The following is a 19,239-nucleotide window of genomic DNA, read 5'->3' as shown; positions in this document are numbered from 1 at the left end:
ACGTGAGAAGTTGAAAATCCCCCGGCGCACTTTTCGATGGGGTTGGTGAGGAACTACAGTTCCCGGCATGCAACGTACTAGGGGGAAACACTGTAGTGCATGCTGGGAATCGTAGTCTTTGGTCAGCTGCGTAGTTTGGCCCTTTCTTCTGCCTTTTTACCAGCGCGTCTTTGCGGGAACTCTGCGCTGCGTGTTTTAGAATTTACATCTCGTTCCCATTGCCGTAGAAATCTGTAAGTATTCCAGACTCTCTAGTGTACACAGCCTTCAGAACCTAGAAAGCCGCCAAGCCTTGGCCGAGGCCGCCCAGCGTTCTGGGGGTTGGCCTGAGTCCGGCCCAGCCTCCGGTTCGTGAACGCGCCTTTCCGAATCTGGCTTCTCGTGCGTCACGTGGGCAGCCGGAGCCTCTGGTACGTCTGCACCTTTCACAGCCGGAATCCCAGGCCTTCTGATTCGATTTACAGAGGAGGGTAGCGGGGCTTTTTGTTTTCCCCTTCCCTTGAGGGAAATCGCGAGCAACTTTGATGCCTTGACTCCCTCAGGAGAGTTCAAAGGCGGTGAACCGGTGGTCCCAGAGTCCCTGCTGTAAGTCAGGTGAAGAGCATGGTATTAAAGTCCAGTCTAGCACAAAAAAGAAAAAAAAAAAGCACTCTCAGTTTGACGGGGGCAGGAGGATACACCTGCAGATCTTTGAAAGCAAAACCTGTGGGACTGCAAATGAGAGAGAGAGTACAGCTTTGTAACTTCATAGAAATACAGAAAGACATAAAACACCAGGTGTCTTTCGTGTGAGGGAAGTCCCTCACCCAAAGCTTGGGCCTTTGGAAATATTTTCTATGGCTCTTTAGCCTTTACAGACCCCCCAACCCGACCCGCACCCCGTTTCCACAAAAACATTGCCTTCCTTACTGCTTCCTACAGGTTAATTGAACTTCGAATTTGTTTTCAGATAATCATCCGAATTCCTGAAGACAAGCTTTTCAGTGACAGGCTATCGTATATATTTATAACTTCCCCTATTGAGGTTCGCCAGTCTTAATTCTGTGGTCAGCACTTACACATTGTGGTGGTGCCTTATTTACATCTGCCCAAATTACCTGAATTTGTTATTAGTAAGAAAAGGGTAGCTTACAAAGCTTTTGTTTTGCTTCTGTGCTTGCTTTTTTTTTTTTTTTAAAGAGTTACTAGGGTGTGAATTACATTCAGAAATCTCAAATAATTGCATTTTTGTGTTTTAACTCTTGTTTATTTTTTCTTTTTAGAAAAAGATGAGTTCCTTCACTATTCTGCATTTCACAACATTTCTTCCCCTTTTTCTCTAGCTCTGAACAAGTAAGCAACCAGTTCTGAAACTGCAAATTCCATCTTAACTGGTCAGTGGTCGGTAGTTTGTGCTGCACCTGAAGGGAACTGAGAATGAGGCAGGCCCTCCAGAATAGATGCATTGCTTGTGGGTAGATGTTACTGCAGATAACGGTGGGAATGTATGAGGCAGGCAGAACACAAGACAATAGGCTGGCAGAAGAATATGGCTGGTTGTTGTCAGGCTCAACTCTGCCCCTTTAAGACACGATCCCTGGCTATGCACCCTGTGAAGGTAATGGGCAGCGTACCCCGTTCCCAGCCTTGCTGTTTCTCCCCTGTAGTCTCCACCTCTTCTGCCTTTTGACCTATGATTGATTCTCATGTCCCATCTTGGCTAGTTCCTCCAGAACTTACACTCCAGATTGTTTTTAAGCTCCTGACCTTTGGATCTGATTCCCTCACTTCCTAATTTTAATTTTTTCCTTTTGACATTATATGCCCATGACTACTACAGGGAATAGCTACCTTTGTTTTTGTTATTGTTGTTGTTAAGCTTTTTCTTGAGCACAGCTAACCCCACTAGACAGCACCCTCCTTTGCAGTTGAACTTGGGAGAAAACACCAGCGAGGCAAAGGGGTGCCGTTAGGAACAGTGGATAGCTCAACTGGTAGACAGGTGTAGTCCAGCAGCGAGGAGTCAGGGAGGAGGCAGACTGGGAGATCGAGGCAGGAAAGCAGTTGGCATCGGAGAGCATTGAGGAATGAGGCTGAGCCCCAAGGTCAGTTTTTTGGTTGGTCAGTTGGTTCATTCATTCTTTCATTTATTAATTCAGCAAGTATTGAGGACCTGGTGTGTGCCAGGTATTATGCAAGGTGCTGGCAATAGAGGGGTGAGCAATATTGATATGGTGTCTGTGCAGAGCTTGAACAAATATTAACAGTGGAGTTGCAGCATAAGTGCATGTATCTTATTTAAACCAAAGCAAAGATATAAAAGAATGACTGCAAAAGAATGTGAGGGAGCTTTTGGGGGTGATGGAAATGCTCTTGATCTTGATTTTGGTGGTGGTTAAAACTCATCAAACTGTATACTTCGAAAAGAGTGAATTTTGTCATGTAAATTATACCTCAATCCAAGAAACCCTAATAGCAGCCATTGATTTAAACAACAAAACACTGAAACCATTTCAGTAGGAAGGAGGAAACAGACAGAGATGCCAGCTATTGTCAGTATTGTCCCACACTGTTTAGGAGGGTCTAAGAAAATTAACTGAAATTAATTTTAGAAAAGTTGAGGTTTTTTTATTTTGAAATCCCTTCTCACTGGTGAAATGATTGCCTATCCAGAAACTCAAGAGACTCTAGCTAGGGGAAAAAATTACTGACTATAAGAAATATGTGAACATCAATAGAATTGCTCTAATCTTGTAAGAAACAAAGAAATGGAAATTTAAAAAATTTTATTCATATTAGAGACCCAAACCGTAAAATACTTAGGAATAAACTTGACAAGAAAGACATAGCTCCAACATGAAGAAAACCATAAAATCTTATTGAAGAGTATAAAACAAATGGAGAAGTTGGGTCTGGTGCCATACCCTATAGGGTATTATTTACTGCTATGTAACAAATTACCCCAAAACTGTGTAGTTTAGAACAATAATCATGTATTATCTCACAAAGTATCTGTAGTGGGGAATCTAGGAGTACTTAGCTGGGTGGTCCTGGTTCAGGGTCTCTCATGAAGCTGTAGTCAGGATGTCTGCATGGGCTGCTGTCATCTAAGGCTTGGCTGGGTCTAGAAGATCTGCTCCCATGATGACTCACTCATAGGTAATGGCAGGAGGTCTCAGTTCCTCACCACACGGACTTCTCCATTGGCCTGCTTGGGTGTGCTCACAGTATGGTGGCTGGCTTTCCCCAGAGTGAGTGATCCAAGTCAGAAAACAAGGCAGGAGCCATGATAACTCATGACCAACGTCGGAAATCACATACTATCATTTCTGCAATAACCCTACTCGGTGAGAAGAGGGGATTACACAAGGAGGTTAATACCAGGAGTCAGAGATCACTGGGACCATTTTAGAAGCTGCCTGCTACCATACCCTAGCTGCAAGGGAAGCTGAGAAAGGTTCTAGCTGGCATCTTCCGCTTCATTTGTGAGGAGTGGGCTCATGAAATGGGGGACAAGAACCAGAAGTGGGGATTTCCCCCCAAATAGGAAGGGGATTCAGGTGTTGCACAGTCAAAAAGAATGCTAAATGTTCACTGCATGTTTGAATAGACAAACAGAACAGTGCAGCAAAAGAGAGAATCCAGAGATAGATTGTTTCAATGTAATACATGATAAAAGTGATATTTCAGTTTAGAGGAGAAAGGATAGTTTGTTTCACAAATGATGCTGGCCTTGACTGGTTATCCATCTAAAAAATAAAGTTGACACCTATCTTACATCATATAAAAAAAGAAATCCAGTTTAGGAGAAAATAAGAAAGCCTGTGAGTGCACACTAAGAATGGGGGAGACCTACTTAATCAAGATTGAGCATCCAGAAAATACAACAGAAAGCCTACAGTGTTTACCAGTCTCCTCGCTGGTGGGCCCGGAACTCCAATTTTTGTCCTACTAGCACTATCACCGTGGGGCTGCTGAGTGTTGCGTAGCGTATCAGCCTTGTGCTGCTTTCTAAGAATATTATCTCTGCATGGTGTAAGAATCGGCAAGCATTTTGAGGGGAAAAGCAACAGAGAATGTAGGGTTCACTTCTTAACCCTTCCTTTCTGGAATCTTGTCTTCTCAAATCCTGGTTGCCCGAGTAGCTGTCTGATGCCTTTAAATAAATCCTCAAGTATCTTATCCAGCTTCTCTGTTCTGGCAGGAAGGTTGCTCTGCTTTGAATTGTCCTTCATGGTAGAATGTGGAAGTAGATATAGGTCTATATAGGAGATGTAGATGTTCTTGGTCGTATTTTAATATTGGGGTTCAAATATTGGATTTCAAAAATCCCAATATTTCAGCTAAGACATTAACCATAATTATTTCCTCATGTTAACCTTTCGGTAGTTTTTCATCAAGTAATTAATATGGTGTTTAATGTTTCCGAAATGTGGAACTTGTATTATTTTAGACTAGAGAACAGTAAATGTGTTTCTAAATATTTAACGTAATTGTAACTACAGTTTACATTAGTTTACATTATGTCTTCTTTTTGACTAGTTTTAACCGCAAATGTGGATTATTTGTGATCTCCCTAGGCCCTGCCCCAACTCACACCACGTTACCCTGCCTGAGAATTGACTATGGGTTTATAAAATGGTTACCTGCATTTGCTAATAAAATCTGTGGGTGCTGTGACTCTTAACATGCAATCAGAGAGTTTAAATTAAATTCACCTGTGGTCTTGTAGTTTACATTTTATTTTCTATTGCTTAAAAATGAACATCTCCCTAGTCTCTGCCTTAGAAAAACAGATCAATTAAAAAATATATGTCTGGGACTTCCCTGGTGGTGCAGTGGTGAAGACTCTGTGCTCCCAATGCAGGGGACCTGGGTTCGATCCCTGGTCAGGGAACTAGAGCCCACATGCATGCCACAACTAAGAGTTCAAATGCCTCAACTAAGGAGCCCATGAACCACAACTAAGGAGCCCGCCTACTGCAACTAAGAGCCAGTGCAACCAAATAAATAAATAAATATTAAAAAAAAAAATATATATATATATGTCCAATTGTCCTCTGTCAACTTTGGACACCAGCAGAGCACAAGAGGAGTTGAATTTCAAGTAAGAGATTTGTTAAATTTTAAATTGTAATAAATTTGGTATTTTACATGATCCAGTCAGCCATGTTGATGATAAGTTACATTAGGGACTTAATAGGAGTTTTAGAGCTGGAAGAAGTCTTAGAAGTCATGTAGTTCCACAACTCACCCTCTCGGTTTTGAATTATAAAACTAAGATATTTTCATGGTTTAAAAAAACTCCAATTGGTACAGAAAAGTGTAAGATCAAAGGTAGAAGTTCCAGGTTCTCCCCACCCCATTGTTCCCATTCTCTAGAGGTCACTACTGATAGAAGTTACTTATGCATCCTTCCAGAAATTGTGTGTGTGTGTGTGTGTGGGTGGGTGTGTGTGCACGCATGTGTGTTTGTGAGTGTGCATATGTGTGTAATAAAATTAAAAATGAAATTCTTAATTTTTAAAAAGATAAATGGAACAATACACATTAGCTTATTCCATTTAATAGATCTTGGATGTCTCATTTTTTAAAATCTACTTCCCTATTTGATAGGCACTTGTTTTGTTTCCAGTTTGTTGCTCTTACAGTCAATGCTGCAGAGAATGCTTTAATCTGCACAGGTTCTTTATTTGTGAAAGTTTATCTGGAGGATAAACTTTTAGTTTTGGAGTAGTTAGGTCAAAGAGTATGTGCCTTCAAAATGCTACGGATATTTACCAATTCCTCTGGGGGGGGCGGAAAAAAGCTGTACCAATTTATGTTCCCATCTCAAGGCTCCTCCCTTTCTTTTTAAAAAAATCTAAAGAAATTTGAGGTCCAGAGAAAAGAAATGCGGTCTCAGAGTTAACTATTGGTAGAACAAAGTGGAACTCATATTTTAAACATTTCTTACATTGCTCTAGGTACCACGTACCTCTTGGCTACTTGAAAAAGTTTGAAAGGCTTTTTAAAGAAATTTTATTTTTTTATGTGTATTATGAAAAAATTTGGAAATTAAAAAATTTTAAAAAAAGATTGAGGAAGAAAATTAAAATAACCCATATGCCTTAACTAGATACATCACTATTAGCATCTTGGTGTCTTCATTAATGTTTAATATATACATTTTTAAATTAAAATTGGAATCACACAATAGTTTTGTAACTGTCTTTAACTTGCCAATATATGGTAAACATTTTTCCATGTAAATATTTTTACAAGATATCTTTTAATGGGTGTACACTATTTCATGTCATGACTGTGCCCAAATTATCGATTTATTATTGTTAGCCCTTTAGTTTACCAATCTTTAAACCATTATAAATATTGCTGCACTGAAAATTCTTAGATGTAAACCCTTATAGACAAATAGAACAAATTCTTAAAATTGAAATGCTTGGTAAAGGTATGTGACTTGTGTTTCAAAGGGTTGTGGTACTGACAAATTACACTCTAGGAGAGTTGTACCAATTTACATTCCCACTGATTTACATTTTAAGCATAAAAAGCTTTAAAAAAAAAAAAGAGAAGAAAAGCGAAGTAAAAGTACAGCCTGGCGTTGTCAGAGTAAAATTACTAAAGTTAGATGCTGTGGTCATTGGGGGCGGGCTTGGGGGTGGGGTATTTGAATGTAGAAATCCCGAAGCCTTAAAATATTGAGAGAAATCTCTGAAAAAAAGCCAGAGGAACTTTTGACCAGTTAGTAGATATTCTTATAACTTCTAGTTCTCAAGTGCAGTGATAAATAGAGTGATACGATTGAGGCTACTTTACGGTAAAATTTGAAGTCAAACATTTGCAATAGAGGTAATGTTAACACTGACAACAGCAGTAGGAATAGCAAACATTGACTGAGGACTTCGTATGTACCTTGCGGATTCTAAAATGTAAACTAAGCCGTGATAACTTGCTTCAGAAATCTGTTGAGAAGTCTGTCTCTTTCCCCTCCCTCCCTTCTTCCCTCCCTCCCTCTTCCTCCCTCCCTCCCTTCCTTCCTTCCTTCCTTCCTTCCTCTTTCAAGAGCAGGGGACTTAGTGAAGAGACAGTGAAGCAGGTCCCAGAATGGAAGGGAAAGCTAGACACCAGGCCTCAGGATCGACGGGACCCAGGGTAGCAATGGGCGTCCAAGTGGCATGGACACTCTCTAGGGCACTGCAACAGGATGCCTCAGCCCTTACTAGGGAATGTTCTTTCTTAAAGTGTCCACCTTAGCAGTGTTAAAAGAAAACAAATTTTTATTTTAAAAAATATTTATTATGTGCTTATTATGCAAAGTCTCATTTAATCCTGCCACATGGGTGTGGTCATTGTTTCCAGATTTACAGCTGCAGGAACTAGTGTCAGAGTGAGATCTTGGGGCAGGTTTTATATGACTCCAAAGCCCATGCTCAACCTCTGTATCCCCGACAATGTGGGAGATGCCACTTTGATACCACTTGCTGCTATCAGGTGGGCCAGAGACAAATATTAAGTAACTTTGATTCTCTGGCACAGACGTTGGACCCTTTTCAATTCTTTTTCGGTGTTTATGATTATACCAAGAGAAAGTCAGTTGGGTCCAAGTTTGTCTTGAATGCCTCTCTAATAAGTACATGTTAATCTACTTTCTCCATAAAAAGAGACGTGTATCTAAACAGAATTTATTCAACACTGTTTGCTTTTTAATGCATTTATTTTTATGGATACTATCTATTTGTGACATGTAATAAGGGTTTTGCACTTACGGTAATAATGAAGAGTTTTTAGTTAAATTTTTTGACTTACATTGTTTTAAAGAAAAATAAAAAGTCATGTCCTACTTTTCTTTGTCTTCTTTCCACTCCAAAATAACTCCTTCTTCTATTTAGGTCTCCTCTGTTCCTCTCCCCTCTCCCCCCACCATTAATCCCCTATTTCTGCAAAAACTGGGAGGGTTCTTTATCAGCAGTTGTGGAGCAAGTTGTGGAATTATTGTTTTTTCATTTAAAATTTTAATTATAAAATAATATAGCTATAGTTATTATGATTAGAGAAATGGATTTGCCTTAATCTTACCATTCTAACACAGCTACTATATCATTTTTCTTTCCTGTTTTTACCTCATGTGCATTTGTCTAATAATGATACTTAACATTCATTGACTATTCGTTATAGGCACTGTTGTTAGCATTTTGCAATCCAATAACTTGTTTAATCTTCTTAAGCATTTTATGATATAGATTCTGTAATCCCTGTTCTGCAGATGAGGAAACTGAAGCATGGTGAATTTAAGACACTTACTGTAAGGACTTGAATCCTGGGAACTGGTCTTCTGAACTTGGACCTTTCACTTCTGCACTGTGCTGTTTCCCATATTTAGCTGTGTTTTATTAGCACTGTTATTATTATGGCCTATACTTATTTTTTCTCCTTTTCACCTAACCCTTACTTATAAACCTTTTTCTCTTGCTATATAGTTCTCGGATTTTTAAAGAATCAACTATATTTTGGTCTAATTTATATAAAATAAATTGCACCCATTTTAAGTGATCAGTTGGTAAGTTCTGATGAATGCCTACACCTAACTACCATTATAATTATGATAGAAAACATTCCTGTTGCCCTAAAGAGTTCCCTTGTGACCCTTCCCAGTCATTTCCTCCCCATGCTCCACAAGGCAACTAATGATCTGCTTTCTGTCACCATTTTTTTTTTTTTTGGCCTTCCACTTCAACCCATGAGTTGTTTAGAAATAATATTTAATTTCCAAAATTTGTGAATTTTTCAGGTATCTTTCTGTTATCAGTTTCAAATATTCCATTGGGGTTAGAGAACATATTTTATATAATTTCAGTTCTTTCAGATGTGTTGAGTTTTGGTTTATGGCCTAGAATTCAGGTTGGCAAACTTATTGTTTAAAGGGCCAGATAGAAAATATTTTAGGCTTTGTGGGCCCTTTGATCTCTGTCATAACTACTCAACTCTGCTGTTGTAATATGAAATACTTAATATGAATGGAAGTGGCTGTGTTCCAATAAAATGTTCTTTATAAAAACAGGCAACAGGTGGGCCTTAGTCTTTAGGCTGTAGTTTGCTGACCTTTGGCCTAGAACCTGGTCTATTTTGGTGCTTGTTCTATGCGCATGTGAGAAGAATCTGTATTCTCCTGTTGTTGGGTGGAATGTTCAAAAAAATCAAGTTGCCTGATAGTGTTTTTCAGATCTTCTGTATCTTTGCTGATTATGTCTACTTAAACTACCGATTACTTGAGAGGAGTGTTGAAATCTCTAACTGTATTAAGGGTGTATCTATTTCTCCTTTCATTTTGCCAGTCTTGCTTTGTGTATTTTTTTTAATAAGTGATTGTTAAGTTTTTAAAAAAAATATCTATTTATTTATTTGGTTGCACCAGGTCTTAGTTACAGCAGGCAGGCTCCTTAGTTGCGGCTCATGGGTTCCTTAGTTGCAGCTCACTGGCTCTTTAGTTGCGGCATGCAGCCTCTTAGCTGTGGCATGTGAACTCTTAGTTGCAGCATGCATGTGGGATCTAGCTCCCTGACCAGGGATCAAACCTGGGTCCCTTGCATTGGGAGCACAGAGTCTTAACCACTGCGCCACCAGGGAAGTTCCTGCTTTGTATATTTTGAAGCTCTCTTGTTAGGTGCCTACACACTTAGGATTATTATGTCTTCTTGGTAGACTGACTACTTTATCATTATGTAATGTCACTTTCTATTCCCAGTAACACTTGTTCTGAAGTCTACTTTTTCTGATAATAATATAGCTCCTCTAGTTTACTTCTCTATGGGATCACACACTTCTGTACTGCCTGATGTATAATGTCTGAAAACAGCTAATTCATATATTTTGTCCAGTTTTCTAATTTTTTGAAGAGGATAGGTAAGTCTAGTCCCTGTTATTTTATCATGGCTGGAAGCAGAAGTCTGTAACTGTCTTTTTAATATATGTACCACTTGCCATCAGTGGCTATACTTTTATCCTCTTAGTTATGTCCTTTGCGGAGACCATTTAGTTTTCTTTCTTTCTTTTACTATTTTTTCTATCATAAACAATGAACATCTAGTGACTATAGTTTCTCACTATTTTGATTATTTCCTTGGAGTGATTCCCAGAAAGTAGAATCATTGAGTCAAAAATTAAAAACACTTTAATATATTTTGAAGTATATTGCCATTTACTTTCCAAATATACCTTCTAATAGCTTTCCAGAATTACCAGTTTACAATTCCATAGCTGTATGTGAGGTATAAATTTCACCAATATTTAGATAACTATGCGTACTTAAAAAATTCTGTATCATTGCTTACTTTTAAATTTCTTTGAATTCTGGAAAGGTTAAATATGCTTTTATATGTATTCTTGTATTATTTTTCTTTTTATCTGTTTGTATCTTTTGCTTATATGTCAACTAGGATATCAGTATTTTTCTTAGAATAAAGATAAATATATTTGTGGCAAATATTTTTAAAGTCTGTTGTTTGCCTTTAAGTATTTTTATTTTGATGTATTTATTTCAATGAATGTATTTATTTATTTATTTTTGGCTGTGTTGGGTCTTTGTTGCTGCACGCATGGGCTTTCTCTAGTTGCAGCGAGTGGGAGCTACTCTTCATTGCGGTGTGAGGGCTTCTCATTGTGGTGGCTTCTCTTGTTGCTGAGCACGGGCTCTAGGCATGCGGGCTTCAGTAGTTGTGGCCCACGGGTTCAGTAGTTGTGGCTTGCAGGCTCTAGAGCGCGGGCTCAGTAGTTGTGGCATATGGGCTTAGTTGCTCCGTGGCATGTGGGATCTTCCCGGACTAGGAATCGAACCTGTATCCTCTGCATTGGCAGGTGGATTCTTAACCACTGCGCCACCAGGGAAGTCCCTAAGTATTTTTAAAATGTAGTTATTATCTATTCTTTTGTGACTTCTTCTACAGCTTATAAGTTTTGGAAGTCCTTTCCAGGTTTGATAAATATTTAATTATATTTTCTTTTCATTTAAAACTTATATTAGATTATTTCATTCAACAGTTATTTACCTGTCACCTACTCTGAGCCAGACCTTATGCTAGGTGTTGGGGACCTGGTAGAGACCAAGATAGAAATTACTACCTCTGATCATTTGGGAATAGGAAAACGTGGATATTTTCAAGGTCTGATAATCTAATTCTAGCCTCCTACATGGCAGGTGAAAAGTCTGTTAATAAAGTGTCCATGATGCCTATTCTGTCATCTTTTAGATTTTGTTTGTGTGAGATTAAATTAAATTAATTTTTTCAAATTGTCGCCTATTTATTACAGTATCATTATTGCATAGGTGTTTCGTACCCATTGATTTGTGGTATCTTCAAGACCTAGAGTCTTATTTCTATTATATGGAGGCAGTATAATGTATGTGTCCTGGAGTCAGGCTGACCTGTTTTTAGATCCTAGCTCTTCACTTACTAGCCAGGTCCCTTTGGACACGTTGCTTATCCTGTCTGAACTTTTGTTTCTTCATCAGTAAAGTAGGGTGGTAATATTATCTATCGTAGGATTATTGTGACAATTAAATAAATGCAAAAGGGTTAACACTTTTTTTATTTTTTAAATTTTTATTTATTTTTTACTTATTTTTATTTTTGGCTGTGTGGGTCTTCGTTTCTGTGCGAGGGCTTTCTCTAGTTGCGGCAAGCGTGGGCCACTCTTCATCGCGGTGCGCGGGCCTCTCACTATCGCGGCCTATCTCTTGTTGTGGAGCACAGGCTCCAGACGCGCAGGCTCAGTAGTTGTGGCTCACGGACCTAGTTGTTCCGCGGCACGTGGGATCTTCCCAGACCAGGGCTCGAACCTGTGTTCCCTGCATTGGCAGGCGGATTCTTAACCACTGTGCCACCAGGGAAGCCCTAAACACTTTTTTTAAAAGGTAATGTATTATTATATTCTAGTCAGGTGGTCTTGATGGAAAATTGCCCTACGCATGATAACACGGTATGTTTCTCTATAGGTGAAAGCAACAAACAACCAATAAAGCAACATTTGGTGTGGAAATAAGTTGCATCAAGAAAAAGCTCGTAAAGCTAAGTAGTTTTCATTGAATATTTTGCTTCTGAGCAAGGTGCAAGCATATCTACATCATTGCTGGAGGGCGTGTGTTTTTCCATTAGGTCAGTGGAATTGAATTCCCAGTGCATGTAGGTGAATGGAGTGTCGTATGAGCCTGCACAACTTAAGATAAAAATGATCACAGTACTCCATCAGATTCTTAGATCCAGACTTCTTTGCCTCTCAGATGCCAGGTGCATTACTGGTCTTGGCCCTTATTATATTTTGATTTGTTCCTCTTGTCTTGACCTCAACTTCATACCTATTTTCATTCTTGCTTCTGGTCCCAGTCATGGGTCTTGGCTTATTCTGTTGCTGGATACGCTAGGCTCCTTTTCTGCATTTGCCTTCCTTTTCACACTCTTAGCAAGTCCCCTTGCATAGTTTTCAGATTCACAGGGTGGCAGAAGGAGCAGGTGGCCAGTGGAACACTGGGAAGGTGGAATGGGGGGCTGAGGAAAAGAGGGAGAGCCTTGTATCCAGTGCCCACTCATCACCCGTGGTTCTCAGCTCTTCCGCAAAAGCTTTGGGGAAACAGAGGAGCCGTGGACTTCCTGTAATCCTAAAAAAGAATGTGTTTTTTTCACTCCTAACTTAAACTAGATTGTGTCTCAACTCTGATCTGTCCATTGGTTGGCATCACTCACCTTCAAATATCTATAATAAAGAAGGCATTTTGGGGAAAGATTTCAATCTGTTTATAGCGAACATAATTAGGGGGAAGCCACAGAAGCAGTGGAGGTCAGTGGCTGCACCAGGAGGAAAATTGTTTTAAGGGTGATGTCATCTCTGAGCAAAGTGAAATGAGCCAGGAGGCAAATGAGAATGTAGACAGGTCTGCCCAATTCCTTTTAAAGCCCCGGAAACCCATTCAGCCTTACATCTGCTCGACCCTGGATGATTTTCAGGAAGAGGAGACTATTTGGCAAACTACATCTTCCCTCAGCTGAGTGAATTCTGCAATTCCCGGGGTGCGTGTTTCAAAGCTGTGGACCTGACGTGGTCAGCGTTGAAGGCCCAGGCGCCCTTACCCTCCAATCTATTTAGACAACATTTTTGTCTCCACTAGCAATATCTGAAGCTCTGTCTGGACTGCGTGAACAGCTGCTTTCCCTTTTTTATCTGCTTGCTGGGTCAGACATATGGGGACTTTCTCCCTGACTACTCACCTGTCATGTTCTCCAAGGCAACTGACTTGTCAAGTTTATCCATAGTGGAACAGAATCTCTATGTTGCTGCAAAAAACTGTTATCCTTGGGTCCTGGAGAATCCCAACCGCAGTCCGATGGAGTTAGAGATCGTCCAAGCAGCCTTTCTGAATGAGTCTCAATTTCTGTATTTTTACTTTAGGACGGGAACCATGCTGCTGAAGCCTGTGGACGAGGAAAAGGAGGAGATGCTGTCCGCAGGCTTTCTGATCAACGATGAGGAAAAATCAAAGGCTGGAAAGCTTAAGGCCAAGGTTATTAGCAAAGGGCTACCTGTCAGGTTGTACAGAGATCTCCATGAGTTGGGTGAGCCTGGTTCTCAAGGACTGGTTGGTTGTGGTAGAAAAACTACCCAGCCGCGTTAATGATGGAAAATACAGGTTAGTGAGTATGGAGAGAGCTAAGTCTGTTCTCATAAGTCCATGTGTTTTGTATGTCTTCCCTGTGAAAGGAATTTTTAAATGGTTGAAATTATTCCTTAAACATTTAAAATTATTACCATATTCCTGTAACGTGCATTTCTTATTTGACGATTTTTGAAACTGAGAGCAAATAGTGGGTCATGGAAGAGGATTTAGGAAGTCAAGGAGCTCGGAGAAGACCTAAGATATCTGGCAGTTAACATGTAGATACAGAGCAGAGGTTCTCAACCAGGGCTGATTTTGCCCCCAGGGGACTTTTGGCTACATCTTTGGTGTCACATTTTTGGTGTCACAGTTGGGGGTGTACTACTGGCATCTAACAGCTGGAGGTCAGGGTCACTGCTAAACATCCTACAGTGCACAGGACTGCCCCTCATGATAAAGAATTTTCCAACCCAGAATGTCAATAATGCCAAGGTTGAGAAATCCTGATCTAAAGAGGAGAGAACTTTTATTAATTGTCAAGTGCTTTTTGCATGTTATCACATTTAATCTTCAAGGTTTAGCCCTGCAAGGTAGGTGCTATAATTCCTGTTTTACAGATGAACAAATGAAAGCTGCTGTGTAGCAGTTAAGTGACTTACCTAATGTCACTTCACCAGTGAGGGATCATTCTAGGATTTGAACCCAAGTCCTTTTGACTCCAAAATCCATGCTCGTTTGCCTTCACACTTACTACTCAGAGAGTAAGTGATCCATGCACCAGTAGCCTCAGGCATCACCTAGGAACTCACTAGAAATGCATTCTGGGTCTATTGAATTAGAATTTGCATTTTAATAAAGATGACCAGGTGAGTTGCAGGCACATTAAAGTTTGAGAAGCACTGCCTGGCATCCTGTTGCCTCTGAATGAAATGATTACATTTATTCTGAAAATAGTGTCTCACGGACACGTACAGATTAAAAAGGGAGGAACAACATCAGAGCAGGGCAGAGATTCTTCACCTAGACGGACTTCGGGAGGGATCTGTGATGCCCTAAATTTATATGAAAAATAGAATGTTTATATGCAGATGTGTGTTTTGGGGGGTAGGAAGTTGGCCTGTGTCTTTGATCAGATTCTCAAAAGGTTTAATGACCCAGAAAAGATTGTGAGTTACTGTTGTAAGGGCCCAATTAATGTGGGAGTGCAGAATGCAGGTGGTGCATTCTCAAATGCTTTCAGGGACCAGGCAGGCGTAGTCCTTCTAATATGATGGGGGGGCAGATGGATGTGTAGTCAACTGAATGGGAGGGCGTTGACCCACCTAAAGTCATTCACATCCATTGTTGGGGGTGGGGCATGAAATCCCACCTGTGCTGGTCAAACAAAACTCTGCCTACAAGCCAAATTATTTTGGGGTCCTAGAAAAGAATATTGTATCAGTTGTTACTCTTTGGGTTGAAAGTGACTCGGACTGGCTCCAACAGAAAGGGAATTTTAGTTTATATAACTTTAAAGCCCAGGATTAGGTCTGTGTTCAGCTCAGGCTTCATCCACTGGCTCAAATGAGGTTACCAGGCCCTGGTTTCTCACTATGTCTCTGCATGGCTCTGCTGTCCTGATGTTGCCTCAACTGCGTGGCTCCTCCATAATGGAGGGAAGATGGCTCTAGCAGCTCCAGGCTCAAGTCCAGCAGGAATGGCTCAAAGTCCTAGGATTAAGTCTTTCTGTCTCTGATTAGGCAGACTTGGCCTATATGTTTGTATCGGACTCAGTCACTGGTGCCAAGAGAATGTGATGCTCTGATTGGCTGAACTTGGGTCATATGCCACGTCTGGAGCTGGAGGGAGTCAGACCCACTACAATAACATGAAGTGAGAGTTGAGACAAGGTGGGACCCCAAATGATAATCTGGGGCTGTTACTGGAATTAGGGTAGGGTGAATAGAAGTTGGGCAGCCCCAAAATATCCTGAATATTTACTACGAGCTTGGAGTTTTAGAATGTCCAACAACAGAAATGCTCTCAGATCCAAGATTTTTTAGTTCCTAGCTCTGTGACTTTGAGAAAATGACGTAATATTGGTAAGCCTTGGTTTCTTCTATTTACTGAGTTAGCATGAATGACCTTGAACTCTCAAGGTAATGTGTATAATTGTGTAAAGCACCTGAAAACAGTGCCTGATACATATTAGGCTAATGAGAATGAATCATAAAAAATGAGTCCTGGAAGAATATAGTATGTATTTGGCTAAGGCCTGAAGTATGGTTAATAGTGATATTCTTTGACTAGTCTCAATCTGAACTGCATTCATTAATATTTACTAACATGTTCAAGAATCAAGCCTTTCTGTGTATTTGGGTTAGAGACAGATTATTTCTCCATAGTATTCTCCTCAGTCTTTGATTTTGGTTGTTATTGAAATATTAGCTTGTTTTCGACTTTAGTTTTGAATGTGTAATATGTGGACTACATGTCTGCAGTAGAAGGTACAGAATGGATGGATTATTACAAAATCTTCAGAAAAAAGGCTAAATTATTTTTCTTTTTGATCTTCGATACCCTTTAATCACCCAGATAGTTCCAAAATCTCACAGCTTAGGTAGGGGTAGCAGTAGGCCATTTGGGTAGCTGATAGTTGTCATAAGGCAATACAGAGCTATCAGTTCATACTCTTGACCTTCAGAAGCACTCTGAGGTCCTTGGAGATGCCTGAGACTAGTGGGTGAGGTTCAGGGTGAGCTAAAGAGATCCATTAGACTGTGGGATCATTTCCAATTCTGTCTAAGATCTTGAAATTTGAGGCTGACCTTGGCCAAACTGTTGGTCCTCTAGGTTATTCTGGCCCTAACCTGAACCACAGGGCAGCCCAGTTAACTATGGGGGTATAAGATAGCTTGAGACCTTACCAGGTTAAACTACCTGATGTTCATTTTCCTGCCTCACCGCATGTAAAAAAAAAAACCCCACCCAAACTGTGGGAGATGTAGGTGTCTCCAGAGACAGGAGGACATTTTGGCAGTCCAGGACACCTTGATTTTAATTAGGCAATGAGTTTAGAAACACAGTGCCTTGAAACTAGAAGGAGTCTCAGAGATCCAGTTGTCTGGCCCTGCCACTTATTTTACCTGGGAATTTAAGGGACTTGCCCAGTGGCAGAGTTGCAACTGTACCCATGGTTGTCATTGGGCATGTTATCTTACAAATACACCCCACTCCCCCAACCATTGCCATGGATAGAAACATACACATATGCCATGAGATTGAATTAGGAAACTTCATATTTAGCTAACAATCTAAAAATACAAGAGGATATTATTTTTTTAATAACCAACCATCTAGAGCAATAGCGTTCTCTTTTTTTTCTCTTTTGAAGGGAGCCACAGTTTGCTTTGCAATGTTTTCATTTTCTATTTGTTCTTGAGAAGAAATCATTAAGACCCTAGCTTATTTATGGGGGTATATTACATTTGTATTTTTCCTTCATTGGTTTTTTACCTGCTAAGTGCCCAAACATGTTCTAGACACAGGGGATACAGCAGTGAACAAAAGACAAACATCCTTGCCTCCATGGAGCTTGTATTGTGGAGACATGCAACAGACATGATACCTATGGAAAATATGTAGTAGGCTAGATGCCTGTAAGTGCTGTGGAGCAAAATGAAACCCTGAAAGGGAATAGGCCATCTGGTAGGAGAGAAGGTGGCATTTGGGTAACTGCTACAAGCAGGTGAGGGAGCAGGCTTTGCCAATATGAGTTGGAAGAGTATTCCAGACAGAGGGAACAGCAAACACAGAGGTCCTGAGGCTGGAGGAACGGCAGGGAGGCCAGGCAGCTGGAAGGAAGTCAGAGCTGTAGGGAGGGTGATGGGGTGAGGTTGGAGACGTAAGGGATGAGAGGAGGGTCTTGTCTGTTCTCATGCATCATTGTAAGGACTTAGACTTTTACTTCTTTTGAGCAGGGCAATGACCTATATGACATTTGATAAGTTCACTCTGGTGGCTTGGCTGAGGAGAGACTGAAAGAGGGCAAAGGTGAAAGTGGGGCATCAAATCCTATCCAATCCTGCCATTCAAATTTGATGGTGAAATGACTAAAGCAATAAGGCATTGATTCCTAACTCATAGTCATGGAGATGGAATTCTTATGGAGTAACTACTGTTTAATGATCCTGCTATAGGTTTTCTATTTCAATAGGTTTTCAGACTGATCCTCTTGCTTTGCTGAACCTGAGTGTCAGGTTTATTTATTTTAGTTCATTCACTCCATCAACAATTTATGATCAGGTACTGTGCCAGTCACTAACTATCCAGTAGTGAGTTAGGTAAGCCTGGTAAGTGCCCACTTGGAACTTACATCAATGAAAAATCACTAGACATATTTATTAAATTACGTGAGGAACAGGGCTGGAGTCTTTATGCAGTGATACTTATGGACCTGGGACTCCTCTGCATTTCCAGAAGATTTTCACTGAAAAAATTTAAGCAACAGGACAAGTTGTATTGTGCTCACGCCAGTTCAGAGAAATCGTATTTATTCATTACTACAAGCCAAAACACCCCCATAGAGCAACGGGCTACTTCTCAGTGAGTAACTAACAATTATGGTCATTTTGTTGAATTCCTAATGTCATGGTCATCAGGATTATGGGAATCTTTGGCATGTGAGTGTTTCAATTTTTTATTCTCTCCTGGTTGGGTAGTCTCCTGTCTTGGGCCTTTGGGCAGGTTGGGCCCTTGATGTAACCCCAGGTTCATATTGGACAACCCTAGAGTCTGTGGTAGGTGGAAGAGCCTTCTGAGGTTACCATCTTTGCACCCTCCTAATTTTACATAGGACAGGGCTGAAGCCCAGAGGATGAATGGCTTATTTGGAGCCAACTGAGGTCACAGTTGAGAGACTAGAATTTCCTATCTCTTAGAGACAAACGTACGCAGGAATATTTTACCTTCCTCCCTTCCTCATTCCCTCCCTCCCTCCCTCCCTCCTTCTCTCCCTCCCTCTCTCTCTTTATTTGTAATTATTCTTGACTACATTTTCTGTCTTTATTTTTCAGAATAAATCCTCTTCCAACTTACAAGTCTATTTTGCTCTTGTCTGGAGAACATGGTCGTGGGAAGTCCAGTCTGATTGCCAACTGGGTGAACTATTTCAGAAAGAAACATCCAAATGTGTTGCTGACCCCTCATTTTGTGGGCAGCACCTGTGAAAGCAGTGACATCATGTTGGTGATATATTACTTCATCACAGAATTACAGTACAAAAGCTATGGTAATGGAATCAAACTTTGAAATTCATTCAGAAAAATTTTAAATTATTCTGTCTTCTGCCCATGTGGCTGTTTTTCTCTTGTTCCAATCTAAATCCTGTATAGTCTTGCCTACGTATCTACCCACCTCTTCCACTCACAGAATTAAATTTCCTCCCTCCCTCCCTCCCTCCCTCCCTCCCTTCCTTCCCTCCTTCCCCAGATATTAATTGAGTACCTTATGTGCCAGTGGGGATACAACAGTGAACAAAGTGGACAGAAGTCCTTACCCTCATGGAGTTTTCCTGTTATTGGAGAGGGGAGGAAGACAAAGAGTTAACTAAATAGAAAATACAAAATGTTTGATGATGG

At 40.4% G+C, this 19,239-nt stretch overlaps 1 protein-coding gene across 1 annotated transcript in view; it reads left to right on the top strand.

Moving 5' to 3' along the window:
* The first annotated feature begins 12,751 nt into the window (after nucleotides 1–12,751).
* The window catches only part of LOC132373787 (putative tetratricopeptide repeat protein 41), a 78,973-nt gene continuing 72,485 nt past the window's right edge, over nucleotides 12,752–19,239 (top strand). Inside the window, 3 exon segments of the mRNA XM_059937389.1 lie at nucleotides 12,752–12,978; nucleotides 12,981–13,585; nucleotides 13,587–13,662. Of these exon segments, the coding sequence (XP_059793372.1) occupies nucleotides 12,870–12,978; nucleotides 12,981–13,585; nucleotides 13,587–13,662 (790 nt within the window). The 5' untranslated portion in view covers nucleotides 12,752–12,869.

This window comes from Balaenoptera ricei, chromosome 10 (assembly GCF_028023285.1).
Source record: "Balaenoptera ricei isolate mBalRic1 chromosome 10, mBalRic1.hap2, whole genome shotgun sequence".
Lineage (NCBI taxonomy): Eukaryota > Metazoa > Chordata > Mammalia > Artiodactyla > Balaenopteridae > Balaenoptera > Balaenoptera ricei.
Note: the sequence above shows the minus strand (reverse complement) of the source record. Positions and strands in the feature narration are given on the sequence as shown.